At 32.1% G+C, this 14,438-nt stretch overlaps 1 protein-coding gene across 1 annotated transcript; it reads right to left on the bottom strand.

The window, feature by feature from the left end:
• Window positions 1-177: 177 nt before the first annotated feature.
• LOC132729053 (uncharacterized) lies at window positions 178-13,949 on the bottom strand. Its single transcript, XM_060714791.1, has 8 exons — window positions 13,760-13,949; window positions 4,838-4,916; window positions 3,973-4,597; window positions 3,299-3,562; window positions 2,416-2,685; window positions 1,664-2,214; window positions 1,320-1,493; window positions 178-501 (listed from the first exon to the last, which is right to left on the bottom strand). The coding sequence occupies exons 2-8, from the start codon at window positions 4,868-4,870 to the stop codon at window positions 322-324; spliced, it is 2,097 nt and encodes a 698-aa protein (XP_060570774.1). The 5' UTR covers window positions 4,871-4,916; window positions 13,760-13,949; the 3' UTR covers window positions 178-321.
• Window positions 13,950-14,438: the final 489 nt, after the last annotated feature.

Raw genomic sequence — 14,438 nt, 5'->3', positions numbered from 1 at the left:
GAAAATTTTATGACCAAAAATTTAATAGGCATACTGAAATATTTTGTCACATTTGAACTACTCACGAATGTATTGTTATCCAAAGGTTAACTCATAACCAAATTTTAAACGAGGCTATTTATGCATTTTATTCCCTTTCCGAGTATGCTACTATGTTTTATTGAGACATGTAAAAGTGTACAAACTATGAGTTTATTATCTCATTATCAGTAATGGTACATATAGATTAATACTAGTAGACTAGCTAGTACATTTTGAATCGCTGTATATTTTTCAAACACATTTTGGCTTTATTATCCAGGTTTCAGAGACACTAAATCATTATTGTCTTAAGTACAATAATAGTAATAAAATATTGATATAACAGTACTCAAATACATTATCTATAAATCTTGCCTGTTCTCTTGCTGTTTGGTATTTTTCTTCTAATCTTACCATCCCATGTTCTCTCAGTTGCCCTATCTCATCTTCAAGGTTTATGTCAATCTGATTTTGCTGCAACTGTAGCACATTTACAACAGGACTGCAGTCCGTTAAACATATTTCATGTAGTTTGTCTTTTTGTGTCAATACATTTATTTTTGACTAAATTGTTTTAAAAACAATGGAAGGACCTTAAGTATTTTATTGAAAGCATAGGAAGTATTGGAGTGAAATACTAGTACCTTGATAAACTTAGTATTTAAAAGGTTAAATATGTACAAAAAACTGACGAATGTTTTAACTGTAGTTTTGAGTTTATTTTTACATTTTACATCTTGTATTGATGCTATTTCGATGTTGCTGTTGTATTTTGGTGTAATGCTATCATATTATGTCAATATCATGAAATACTGATGCGCATCTGATGAAACTAAAGGTGGAATTATAATGACAAATATTGCATTTGTGTAAAAAGCCTAGCAGTCACGTGCTCACTTTTTGCTGGCGGATTAACAACGCTTCATTAAAATGTAAGAACGGATAAATAGACTCCCTTGAGTTTTTTTTGCCATGATGGAACAGAAAATATGTGTTTGAGATTAATTTGTTGTGTCATTGAATTTATATCCTAGGCAATAACTTGCGTTTTTAAAAGCATTAACTTTAGTGGAGAAAAATGATCCACAAATAAAAAACGTTTAAAATGTTATAAAACTTAAATTGTTTCCTTAACTGATTTATCTAAAAATAAAAACACAACACTTACTACACATTCAAATTATGATAAAGTTTAAATATATTCACTTACTGAATAAAAGTTTTTAATAAAAATATGTCCCGATTCGGCCACTTCTGTTCTTATATATACTTCATTATTAATTGTTTAAGATAATTACCATATCAAGTAAATATAATGCATTTTCAACGCCTGGCTCCCCTTTTAGAGGTTTATGGCCATTTTCGTCCTTGATTTCTAGTACTTCTTTGAACTCTTTGATAAATATGTTTAGTTGGTTTTCAGATAGTTCATAGTGTGGATTGTGAAGGATATCATTCCGTGATTTTCGTGCCTGTAAAAGTAACACCTAAGTATTTAAAGTCTTATGTTAACTTGTCGCTAAATTATTTCTCATTAATTGGTCGTAAAGCAAATATGTTCAGAATTTGCACAATGAAGGTTAGATATCATATAAATACAATTTTTTCTTATTACTAGCGATTACTTGGAGAAAATATTTACCTTTGTAAAAGCATCATTTTCTCCATTGATTATATCTTTTCCAAGCATATTTTCTATATTAATGTTGTTTATGCACAAACTAAGTAAACCAGAGCAGTCGACGTCTTTAGCTGACTGTTTGCCTTTGTAGCCAGTAGTATTAATGAAGCATGTGGCAACACTCCAAGGATCACTGCTCCATTTCTGAACATCCATGTTCGTGAATAATGGATCTTGAAAGCGATGTTGACTAACTATTTCATCATAAAGGTGGCCACAAAATCGCCCATTTGGACAAATTTGTCTTGATTTGTTGTGATTCTTGGTACATAAGCATTTACGTTTTCCTTTATGTGGGCATTGATTCTTTTCATGTGGGAGAAGACTTTCCACTGTACAAGTGTTGCAGGTGTTTCCAAGTGTTTTCATCAGAGCACTATGCTGTATGTTAACAGCCTTGTCGCAAAAACCCTCTAAACCTATTTTCAAGTATTTAAGCGCAAGAGTTCCTCTCACCCAATTTCTATACAATTCTTGTGTTATCTGTTTTCTGTGAATAAGATCTGTTTCCCCTAAAAATAAGGAACATTGCACAGACGATTTTCTATTATTTGACAATTCGTTATGAAATGAATGGCATTTTTTTAAAATCCCATACCAAATAAATAATATTTACGTCTTACATCAACAAGGCCTGTTCAAGATCAAAACCAACAAATTATAATAAAAAGTGTCAGTATTACCAAAACAAAGATAACTTCAAATATATTTACCCTGTATCTGAACTGTAGTTTTAGATGAGACATTCTCAAAGTCAACTGTATATTCCCCCTCGTCCTGTAATGTTACATTTGTGATCATCAATTCGTGTTTAGTACCCTTGGCTAGTATAACCTTTCTACCAGATGATTGTAGAACTTTCCCTTTGTGTCGCCAATCTGGTTTTCTCGTTAGCCGGTTCACTTTACACTTGATATTAATGGTTTCATTCTCAATCACATCAATCTTGTTAGGCGAATCAACGCTTAATTCTAATTCTTCATCTGTTACAAATTAATAGGAGTATGAAACTTGAACGAATACTTAATACTTAATTTATCATTGCTTTGATCATTTTATATAAAATCTTATGCCAAACATTTATAAAAAATACACGTGTATTGTATTGCATGAAGCAAACGTTTTTCCTGTCGCAATGATTTACTCTTAGAAACCCAAAACAAGTGTTAAAATAACAAAACTTAACTAGCACAATCGTTATTTTTATTACGCAAATATCTAGGATTCCTAGTCTTTGTTACCAAAGTAACAACTACTATTTGATTATGGCTTAGACTGTTTCAAATAATCGCCCCTGTTAGTTATCATTCATTTACATGTCGCTTAATCAATTATCATTTTGATTATATCAGTTCCTAATGTAACTGTCTGATAACAGACTATTAAATTGTTACATTGTCAACGAAACTCAAGTTAAAGCCTTATCCAAAACCTTCGTGTTATGATTAGAATTTCCATATACTAGTTCTATAGAAAATTTTCATATTCATATAAATGTATTATAAATGCCATTATAAGGTATGATTGTATCTTTTTATGTTTCTTAACATTGGACAATAACTCAAGTATTGTTGTTATAATTGGATTAAAGCATACCTATAACAGTAAGATCAGCTGATGTTGAAATATTTCCGCATACACACGTATATTGACCCGTATCTTCCAATGATGCACGGGAAATCGCTAACCAGTGATTTTCCTTGTTGCTCATGACCATTAGATTGTTTGAAATTGTCACCGGCTTGTTATCTTTCCTCCACTCAACATTTTCATCTGTTGGAATATTGAGTTTACATGCCAAAATAGCTGAATCATTAATGAAGACAGTCTTATTCTGAAGTGCCTCAGTGAACATTTTACCTGAAGTAAATTGTATTTGGTTAAAAGATTACATTCAACTATATTAAGTTATTATATAATATATCTACATCAAGTTATTATTTACTGCTCTAGTATAATCAAATTAATTACTATCTATCTGTCTGTCTGTCTGTCTGTCTGTCTGTCTGTCTGTCTGTCTGTCTGTCTGTCTGTCTTTCGATCCATCCGTCCATCCATCCGTCTATATGTCTAACTGTCTGTCTATCTGTCTGTCTCTCTATATCTGTATGTATGTATGTATGATTGTCCGTCCGTGCGTCCGTCCCTTCATCCATCCATCTGTACATCAATTCATACATCCATCCATAAATCCACCCGTCCGTCCGTCGGCACGTCCGTCCGTCCGTCCATACATCCATCCAGCCAGCCAGCCAGCCAGCCATACTTACCATTCGTGTGGAGCTTTAAATATTTCTCTTCGCCAGTAATATCAGTCTCTGTTACTAAATCAATTGCAATTTCAAGATGACTTTTGAAATCGTTCGTCCATGTTATTTTGTTTATCTGTCGTTTGCTTAATTTCATTGACTTTAGTTTAATTGAAATCACCATACGTTTACAATCATGATTAGCTCGGTCGTCTATGAGTGTTATCAACTCGAGTAATTGTTCATGCAATAAATTTTGTTTCTCCTCGTAGGAATTGTATGTTAGGGAGGTACTTTCTCCGTTATGTTCAATATCTTTCCTCTGATCATATATACATTGAATAGCTTTAACTTCTGCATTAGTTAGACCTGATTTAAACAAAGCTAATGTTACAGCACATAATTGAAGCGTGTCCCACTTATCAGTGTCGGCATTGACATCATCTTCTTGAAATAATTGAAAAAACTCTGTTTCGTAATGTGTTTTAATTGTATGTCTATTTTCATTTAGCAAACTACCAATATCCTTCCCATATTTTTTCTCTTCTCTTTCAATGATGGCCTTCAATGCGATGGGCGAAGCTTGTTCCAATAACAATATATGTCTGAGGTAGTGTTCAAGGTAGTGTGGCTCATCACAGCTCTTCTGTAACATTAATAAGAATAGTGTTGCAGGTTTCTGTTCCTATGAATAAATTTCAGAATTCTGTTTGATATTTCATTTGATACTACTTTGTCTGCTTTATGACTTAAAAATGCCAAGACAATTTTGAATCAGCAATAAGGTATAAATACGTAAGTAATAACAATTATCTTTGTAGCAATTATAACATGTAATCTAAAAAGGCATGTGATAAATATCATATATGAAAACGATAAATATTACCGATGTGTTTATCTCATTTGTTTGAATTTCCATTTTTCTAATCAGGATGATATGCGATTGTCAAATATAGAGCTACGCTCTGAAAATAGAAACGATCATTTATATTTTTAAGATAACAGTAAAAACAACAAAAATAACATTTAAATGCATGTGCATACTTTTTACATGTTATACATGTATTAAATGCAACAAGGCTACTCAACAAATATTGACAACATCTTAGATTTTTTGCGAAATGACGTTCCTGGTATTATACCAGGTACGTAATAAGTGAATATTTAGCAAAATTTTGCAAGCTTTATAATAAATGGGAAAAGGATTTTAGCACATTTCGAAGATTGACAAAGTTACACCGTTTATTGAAACAGTAGATTTTACACATTTACTTTATCTTATAAAAATTCTCTTTGAAACCGAGTATGGAATTTTTAAGTAATTCTGGTGTTTGCATTGCTTTAGGAGATCTCTTCCCTCGACTTTTACCCGTCACAAAGAAGACGTTCTTGACATCAAGTACCTTGAAAGGTTTGTTCTCTTACTCTCCACTTTTACCCGTCACAAAGAAGGCGTTCTTCACATCAAGTACCTTGAAAAGGTTGTTCTTTTACTCTCCACTTTTACCCGTCACAAAGAAGGCGTTCTTCACATCAAGTACCTTGAAAGGGTTGTTCTTTTACTCTCCACTTTTACCCGTCACAAAGAAGGCGTTCTTCACATCAAGTACCTTGAAAGGGTTGTTCTTTTACTCTCCACTTTTACCCGTCACAAAGAAGGCGTTCTTCACATCAAGTACCATGAAAGGGTTGTTCTTTTACTCTCCACTTTTACCCGTCACAAAGAAGGCGTTCTTCACATCAAGTACCTTGAAAGGGTTGTTCTTTTACTCTCCACTTTTACCCGTCACAAAGAAGGCGTTCTTCACATCAAGTACCTTGAAAGGGTTGTTCTTTTACTCTCCACTTTTACCCGTCACAAAGAAGGCGTTCTTCACATCAAGTACCATGAAAGGGTTGTTCTTTTACTCTCCACTTTTACCCGTCACAAAGAAGGCGTTCTTCACATCAAGTACCATGAAAGGGTTGTTCTTTTACTCTCCACTTTTACCCGTCACAAAGAAGGCGTTCTTCACATCAAGTACCTTGAAAGGGTTGTTCTTTTACTCTCCACTTTTACCCGTCACAAAGAAGGCGTTCTTCACATCAAGTACCTTGAAAGGGTTGTTCTTTTACTCTCCACTTTTACCCGTCACAAAGAAGGCGCTATTCACATCAAGTACCTTGAAAGGGTTGTTCTTTTACTCTCCACTTTTACCCGTCACAAAGAAGGCGTTCTTCACATCAAGTACCATGAAAGGGTTGTTCTTTTACTCTCCACTTTTACCCGTCACAAAGAAGGCGTTCTTCACATCAAGTACCTTGAAAGGGTTGTTCTTTTACTCTCCACTTTTACCCGTCACAAAGAAGGCGTTCTTCACATCAAGTACCATGAAAGGGTTGTTCTTTTACTCTCCACTTTTACCCGTCACAAAGAAGGCATTCTTCACATCAAGTACCTTGAAAGGGTTGTTCTTTTACTCTCCACTTTTACCCGTCACAAAGAAGGCGTTCTTGACATCAAGTACCTTGAAAGGGTTGTTCTTTTACTTTCCACTTTTACCCGTCACAAAGAAGGCGTTCTTGACATCAAGTACCTTGAAAGGGTTGTTCTCTTACTCTCCACTTTTACCCGTCACAAAGAAGGCGTTCTTGACATCAAGTACCTTGAAAGGTTTGTTCTCTTACTCTCTACTTTTATCCGTCACAAAGAAGGCGTTCTTGACATCAAGTACCTTGAAAGGGTTGTTCTCTTACTCCCCACTATAACCCGTCACAAAGAAGGCGTTCTTGACATCAAGTACCTTGAAAGGTTTGTTCTCTTACTCCTCTCCACTTTTACCCGTCACAAAGAAGGCGTTCTTCACATCAAGTACCATGAAAGGGTTGTTCTTTTACTCTCCACTTTTACCCGTCACAAAGAAGGCATTCTTCACATCAAGTACCTTGAAAGGGTTGTTCTTTTACTCTCCACTTTTACCCGTCACAAAGAAGGCGTTCTTGACATCAAGTACCTTGAAAGGGTTTCTCTTACTTTCCACTTTTTCCCGTCACAAAGAAGGCGTTCTTGACATCAAGTACCTTGAAAGGGTTGTTCTCTTACTTTCCAATTTTACCCGTCACAAAGAAGGCGTTCTTGACATCAAGTACCTTGAAAGGGTTGTTCTTTTACTCTCCACTTTTACCCGTCACAAAGAAGGCGTTCTTCACATCAAGTACCTTGAAAGGGTTGTTGTTCTTTTACTTTCCACTTTTACCCGTCACAAAGAAGGCGTTCTTCACATCAAGTACCTTGAAAGGGTTGTTCTTTTACTCTCCACTTTTACCCGTCACAAAGAAGGCGTTCTTCACATCAAGTACCTTGAAAGGGTTGTTCTTTTACTCTCCACTTTTACCCGTCACAAAGAAGGCGTTCATGACATCAAGTACCTTGAAAGGGTTGTTCTTTTACTCTCCACTTTTACCCGTCACAAAGAAGGCGTTCTTCACATCAAGTACCTTGAAAGGTTTGTTCTCTTACTCTCCACTTTTACCCGTCACAAAGAAGGCGTTCTTCACATCAAGTACCTTGAAAAGGTTGTTCTCTTACCCGTCACAAAGAAGGCGAATATCATGAATATTTGTTATTTTATGAATTTTATCAAAATATCAAATGTGTGTCTTTTTCACATCATCTAACATACATGTCGACAAAAATAAAACATGAAATATCATCAGAAATGTTTGTGTTGTCAAATTGGAGTAGTGAGTTAATAGATTGAAAGATTATTAAATATGTGTTAAAAACCAATGTTGCAATTTCTGAGAAGGTACCCTACACAATAAAGATTCTAGATGTATGAACATGGTATTATATATTATTTTATTTTATTATATACTTATAAATGAAATATTGAGAAATATAGATGAAATAAAATGCGTATTTTCATTTTCCGTAATTTCACTGTAAAAATTTATTTTACTTGTGGCTACCGCCACTCATGAAATATTTATTATCATACCACTCGGTGAAAATAAATAATGTATTTATAGAAAAAACTTGAATATATTTCAGCGATGACAATTAGAACCGCAAATAACACAGAAAATAAGATGAAATATTTTCTAAACACATTTCATGCTCAAAGTGGTTATCATTTCTAAATGAAGGTGAATTTGAATTACTAGCCCAAGGACAATCACATTACTTTAAAATCCTTTATAAAAGCTAACAATTTAAAAAATATTGTACGTACGAAAATATTTCACTTTACTATAACATTGTAATGTGAAATTCATCTTTCAAATAAAACCTTTCCAGTGGATGTTGTTAAATCTTTTAATACAACCTGGCTCTCTTGACACATAATCTAAATTGATAAATAACATTATGATTGGCTATAAGCATGTTATAAATATAGATATTGTATTCATGCTAGGAAACATCAACCCTTTTTAACAATCCCTTTCAGTAGGTCAAGCTAAAGTTTACCTTTACCTTACAGATCAAACAAGTAAAATGGTTTCCTGCGTTAAACATTTTTATGATACAAAGATATTTCATTTAACTATTTTCAACATTATTTTATTTATTTATTTTTTTTTTTTTGGTGGGGGGGGGGGGGGAAATCAACGTTTGTGTTGACAATTGAATAAACGATCAATATAGAAGAAGGTCTTTGGAAACTGGTGACCATTGAAGATCGGAGAAGGTCGAACATAAAACAATTATTTCTTTTTAAGAAAATGATTAAATAGGACTACCATGATATGACTAATTCCGAGCAAAAAATAAATAAAGTAAACAAACAAGTTTACGCACAAAATATCTCTATTTAGTATGGCAGATGCCACTACGAATATTTTAATTTTGTAGATTTTCAGTATAAACAATTTATTGTTAAAATTTGAGATAGATATCAAAGATAATTTTCAAACATTTCATTCAAGTTTTTTCACCTGAAACGGTAAAATAATTATAGAAAATTAGAAATATCACGTAATAGTTTTTTGTTCTTAATTAGGAGTAATTCGGACTAATTCCCTACAGGTAACTCCGTAACCGGCAAACGGTATTTAGCTAGGTTTTCGAAAAGGTCAATTAACCAATCGTGCACGGTTTACAGATCACATGCTCCTCCATGTACCGAAAACAGGTCACGTGCTCCTCCATGCCTCAAAAGTTAAACGCGTGCCAATAACCTGCGGTCTCCAGACCGCAGGGAATAATACAATTTTGCCAAAATATTTAGCATAGTATTACGGTAGTTCTTCATCGATTATTTAATTCACCCTTAAAGTTACATTAAATAAATATGTAAAAATATTTTGTTGTCGGCTTAAAAATCAAACATTCTACAGTTTCATTTACCTGTTTAAAAGTTTTGTTGTAAATCTCATTAAATAGTGTTCATAAATTAAGATTTTAAACGGGATACCCCACGGTAACACTAAAGTTCGTATACGAATTTTAACATGCAAATGAAGACTATAATGAGCTCGTGTATGCGCTTCGTCACAGTTTTAAAGTTGCTATCCGGAACACAGCAAATGTGATATTTTCTTGTGCAAACACACTTTAACCGTATAAGCTTCACGGTGCACTACACCTGGGGTCCAGTAAAAGTAATCATCTCGTAAAAAGATTAAATTTGTATGAAAACATCCGTTACAATGCGGAAATATACCGTTAAATTAGGACTGCCACTTATAGTTATGTTTGTTGATTTAATATTGATATACGGATGATCCGAAGGCGGAGTTTCTCATGCAATCAGAAATTGTACTTCCCATTTCGCCACAATGAGTGCAAATAAAACTCATTTTGGTTGTCTGGACACCAAAATGAGACCTGGAGTCGATATAAAACCCAATTTGTTAATGAAATGTCGCTATTTAGTTTTTATGAAATTTATTAAATGTAACTTTAAACAAATCAACACTATGTATAAAATAGTCATATTGTGCAACAAAGTTTAACATTGACCTTTTAATGACCTCGACATTTAAGGTCGAATTGTTATTTTTTTTTACAGTAAGCCATACTTTTTGAATTAATGGAAGGATTTGATTAATACGTTAACAGAACAACCCTCATGTTGAGCAACTCAAGTTTGATTATGACCTTTAAATGATCTTGACAAGTAATGTCAACTTTTTGTATATTTCAAAGATGGCTGTAAGTTTGTTATATAACTTGATGTTCTGAATACATTTATGTGCAAACCTACATTTTGGAGAGTACGTTTTAGTAGGCAAAACTAAACTTAACATTGACCTTAACATGATTTTGACCTTATATGTATATTATTTTGCTATAAATTAGCCATACTTTTTTAATTTTCGGAATTAATTGATTGATGCTTGATCCCATAAAAACACACACTAATCATGTTGAGCAATTCAGTTACTCCATTACTTTAAATTGACCTTAAAGGTATAGAACAAATAATTGAATCTTGCTTTGTGTTGATAATAGACTGATTTTATTCAAATTTAGACTAACTATTTCCATCAAGTGGACTCAAAAATTATCTCGACATATTATATTGACCTTGACATTTGAAGTCAATGCAAGTTATTGAATTTTCATATATCAATTAGCCAAAATACTGAAGTATTACTGAAGTATTACTTTGCCCTATAATTGTTGTTGGTCCTCAAGGAAAATTATGAAATTTTATTTGAATTCTCTAAGACTTAACTAAACTAAAGAACGTAAGACATGATCATCATTCTACCTAATAAACTTAAATGAGCTTCATGCAATCTTTTACTTTAAAATGTCTACAACTTTATCATTTAATGGACAAGACCAAAATATTACATTTGGTTATTCATAAAATAAACTTGACCGTTGACTGCCCTTCATTAATAAATGCCACTATGACCGTCTTTATATTTTGGTAGTAATACAAAAAAGACTTTTGCCTTTTTTTGCAGTTGTCATTGATTTTAGATAAATGATGTTCTGTTTGCCGGTAGAAAATTTATCACATTCAGTGATTGCTCTTGTTCTTCTGTTTAATGCAAGTGAAACACGTTACTAAAATCCTCTACTGTTACTTAGGCAATAGTTCTTTAAATTTGTACAAAACTGGTCACATGCTATTGATGCATGATGTTATTGATCATTTAGAAGTAGTAAGCCGCACAGTGTTTGATGTTTATAAAGTTTATTTTTCTTTTCTCTTCTTTTGCATATTCACAAATACAGGTGTTCATTTAATATATACAGGAAACAAACATGAAAATTCTGGAAACAAAGTGACAGACTAACAACTTATTCAACAAAACATTTTGTTGAGTGTCATTTGTAAGAATTACAGATGTCTAAGTGGGTGGGGTAAAACATTTCAAATATTTTAATAAGCTGTAACTCATTGATTTTGTGCAGTTTACTTTTAAAAGATACTAATAATTAAATGATTAACAATATTTTTTGTGAACAATGTATCCACGATTTTGCAAGTGAAAGAAAAATGTACTCTATTAAAATGTTTTCTTTTCTTTTTTGTTTTTGATGATGATTTATCTGCATGTTCATGCACAATGAAGACACGATTGAAATAAAAGTGAATGACGACAATTTATTATGGAAAACAAAGTAGAGATATGCAAAATTAAGAACATACTCAATCAAAACGAGAAAAAGCGAGACAGGATCAGTTAAGAACGCCCTAAACGACAAAATTTAAAATGTTGCAGGCTCACGTTCGTTAGGCTTTCCATTTACAGCACCACCTTTCGAAAAAAAAAGTGAATCAATTGTCATGACCTTCTTAGCAGCGTTGGTTAACCATTTTGTAAAGGGCCATTTCCGAAAGCCAGATAGTCTTGCAAAAGTACTTTTAAATTAGATTTCTTTTCGCTAATGTCAATTTTACGAAGACCGTCAAACTAAATAAATTTAGACTTAGACATACTTGTTAATAAGTGGCACGCAATTCTTAAGGACATGTAAGCTCTTGGTATTTTTTTCCGTTATTTCCTTTCTTACATTTTGTTTCTTAGTTCGCAAAAAAAAAATCGCAAAAAAGGAAAAGAAATCACACATTTCCAATTTAAAGCGGTCTTCAGATTCTATTTTCTGTTGGCAAAACAATGCTGTGCTGTTTCAAACTAAGTATTTCAGTAACTCAATCTTTGAGGCCAAGTGTTTGGACACCAGATGTTGATGGCCCTCGTTTGAAATTCAAGGTCCATTAGGTCTAAATCAAAGAGTATTTCTAACTAAACGATCTTTAAAAAGTTGTTACTGTCCAAATCCGATCATGAACACATAAAGACAACCCACAATTTAAGATATAGAAAAAAGCTTTCTTGCTTAAAAAAATACATTATTCGATTTGGAAAACTCTCTTTACACTAAATTTAACATGTAAATCAATGTTGGTCCAGATATTTGTCTACAGAATATTCTACACAAGAAATTTAAGACGTATACTTTTTCTTTCTTTTTTGTAAATTATGAACTTTGAAAATATTGTTTAGTTTAAAACTATAATGAAAAATGTTCTTTTACAGTCTCGAATGAAAATTTTTTTTGAAATAAAATAAAACAAAAGGCTGTGAAAGATAAATATCCTTGAAACAACTCATGCCCTCTACTTTGGTTTCAATAAGAAGGTCAAGTCTTTCGTTATTGTTAATTCAACTTAACTATGATAAAGGACATGTAGAACGAAATGACTCTCAAGTATAATCTTCCGTCTTTTGAATACGAAGTATAGGTTTATTAGCACGTATCTACAGGTTAAATTGCTCAGGCGCGGCGCAGCAGTGCGTAATATTAAATCTCAACCGGCTAAGTGTTTTTTTTTTGTGTTTTTTTTTTTCATTATTATTTTTATAAACAGTCGATTTACTAGACTGATTAACAGTTTGCCTATTATAAATGTGTTACGATTCATTTAAAAAAAACTGCAATCCTATTGGACAAAAATAATTTCAAACACTAAGGAAATTTAAAAATTTACTAAATATTCGCTTGTAAGTTTTAAAAATTTATTGACCTATACTTTCCTAAAATTGAATAAGCGTTTTATGAATTTGGATTTCCGTATGAGACATTAAATATAAAACAAGATTTTATGTTTAATTACGACATTATACGTTAAACTGCATAATTTTATTTGAAATACAGTAATAAAATGTTGTTTTTATTTTTTGTTGGTATTGTGTGTTTGTTTTCCATGTTAATAATATATAGTAAAAAGTATAAAGCAATTCAATTTTTTGTTTGTATTTATAATCGAAAACTCTTTAATTTCGAGAAAAAGATATACATCCTGTGATTAAAGCAGCGTGCCTTCAGATACATAGCAATTTTCTTGAATACTTTTAAAATGTATCGAAAAGTAAAATTTTGTAAAATGAAGAAAGGAATTTACACATTGCAAACGGCTCTTACAATCCATGTAAAAGAAGGTCAAAATATACAAAAATATCCCTCACTGCGTGAGTAACGCATTAGAAATAAGGTGTTTCAGACTGCAAAATCAATCATTAATCGCACATAACATTTAAATTATTACTTGAATATTTTAACTTATCTTATAGTCTTAATATTTTTGCCATTGTTTCATTTTCATTAAATAGTGTGGTCATAGGTGTAGCTATATGAAAAAATCTCACAAACGGAGAAAATGATAAAAATCATATTGTTCTTATAAATGTAATTTAATTTACTGAATTTTTTTTATATAAATAATAAAAGCTTAAGGTTAAATATAAGGAACAAACTTTTAAGTTTGGCATATAAATGGTAACAGCCTTTTTGGAAGAAATCATTTTCGGAAGAAAAGAATGAAGCACTCTAATACTTACAGATATGACAAAAATTATTTACCTGATACATCATGTCAGTTATATTTTCTTGTAGAGTAGTCCTATCTTATCTGTAAATGCCCTGGAATGAAATAGAAATTTGTTTCACTATTTGCTTGTCAAACACAAGAAAATTAGTACATGAATTGCGTTTTGAAGTTATGACAAGATATGATAATTTTCCATATACTCTAGCTATTGTTTGGAAGGAAATTATTACAGAGTACAAAACTGTTTAAGATATTCATTTATACGTACTTATATAACGAAGAGTTAACCAATATATGTATAAGTGAATATAATTGGAAAAAATAGTTGATATTAATTTCCTGAACAATATGATAAATTCATTATGAATCAGCATCACTAAATTTCCGCCATACTTGAGTAAAGTTTATCAAAATAGTTCAAGGTTGCCGTGTCAATTACCATTTAAGGAGAATTTTAAGCTGATAAATCTAATTTCATCTATTCAAACGACACTTGACATATATAATATTGTGCTTGAAACAGAAAACACTTTCAGAGCTTACTTACTTAAACCAATAAAGCAATAATCACAATTATTCTTCGGTTGTTATTTTACTTCCAGTGTCAAGATGTTTTTCAAGTATTTCTCTCTAACAATAGTAACATGTCGCGGTTGATTTAAATAAAATGGAATGAACACTTAATTTGATGTCAATAGAATAAGGAAGATA

Source organism: Ruditapes philippinarum, unplaced genomic scaffold, assembly GCF_026571515.1.
Source record: "Ruditapes philippinarum isolate M1 unplaced genomic scaffold, ASM2657151v2 ctg1638_1_1_1_1, whole genome shotgun sequence".
Lineage (NCBI taxonomy): Eukaryota > Metazoa > Mollusca > Bivalvia > Venerida > Veneridae > Ruditapes > Ruditapes philippinarum.
This window is presented reverse-complemented; position numbering and strand designations above follow the sequence as displayed.

Excerpts from the sequence above, each read along its gene's own strand:
- LOC132729053 (XM_060714791.1), bottom strand. The coding sequence starts at position 4,870 with ATGGAAATTCAAACAAATGAGATAAACACATCG. Across the intron at positions 4,598-4,837 it reads CAAATGAGATAAACACATCG|AAGAGCTGTGATGAGCCACA; the intron begins GTAATATTTATC and ends TTAATGTTACAG. Across the intron at positions 3,563-3,972 it reads TTTAAAGCTCCACACGAATG|GTAAAATGTTCACTGAGGCA; the intron begins GTAAGTATGGCT and ends AATTTACTTCAG.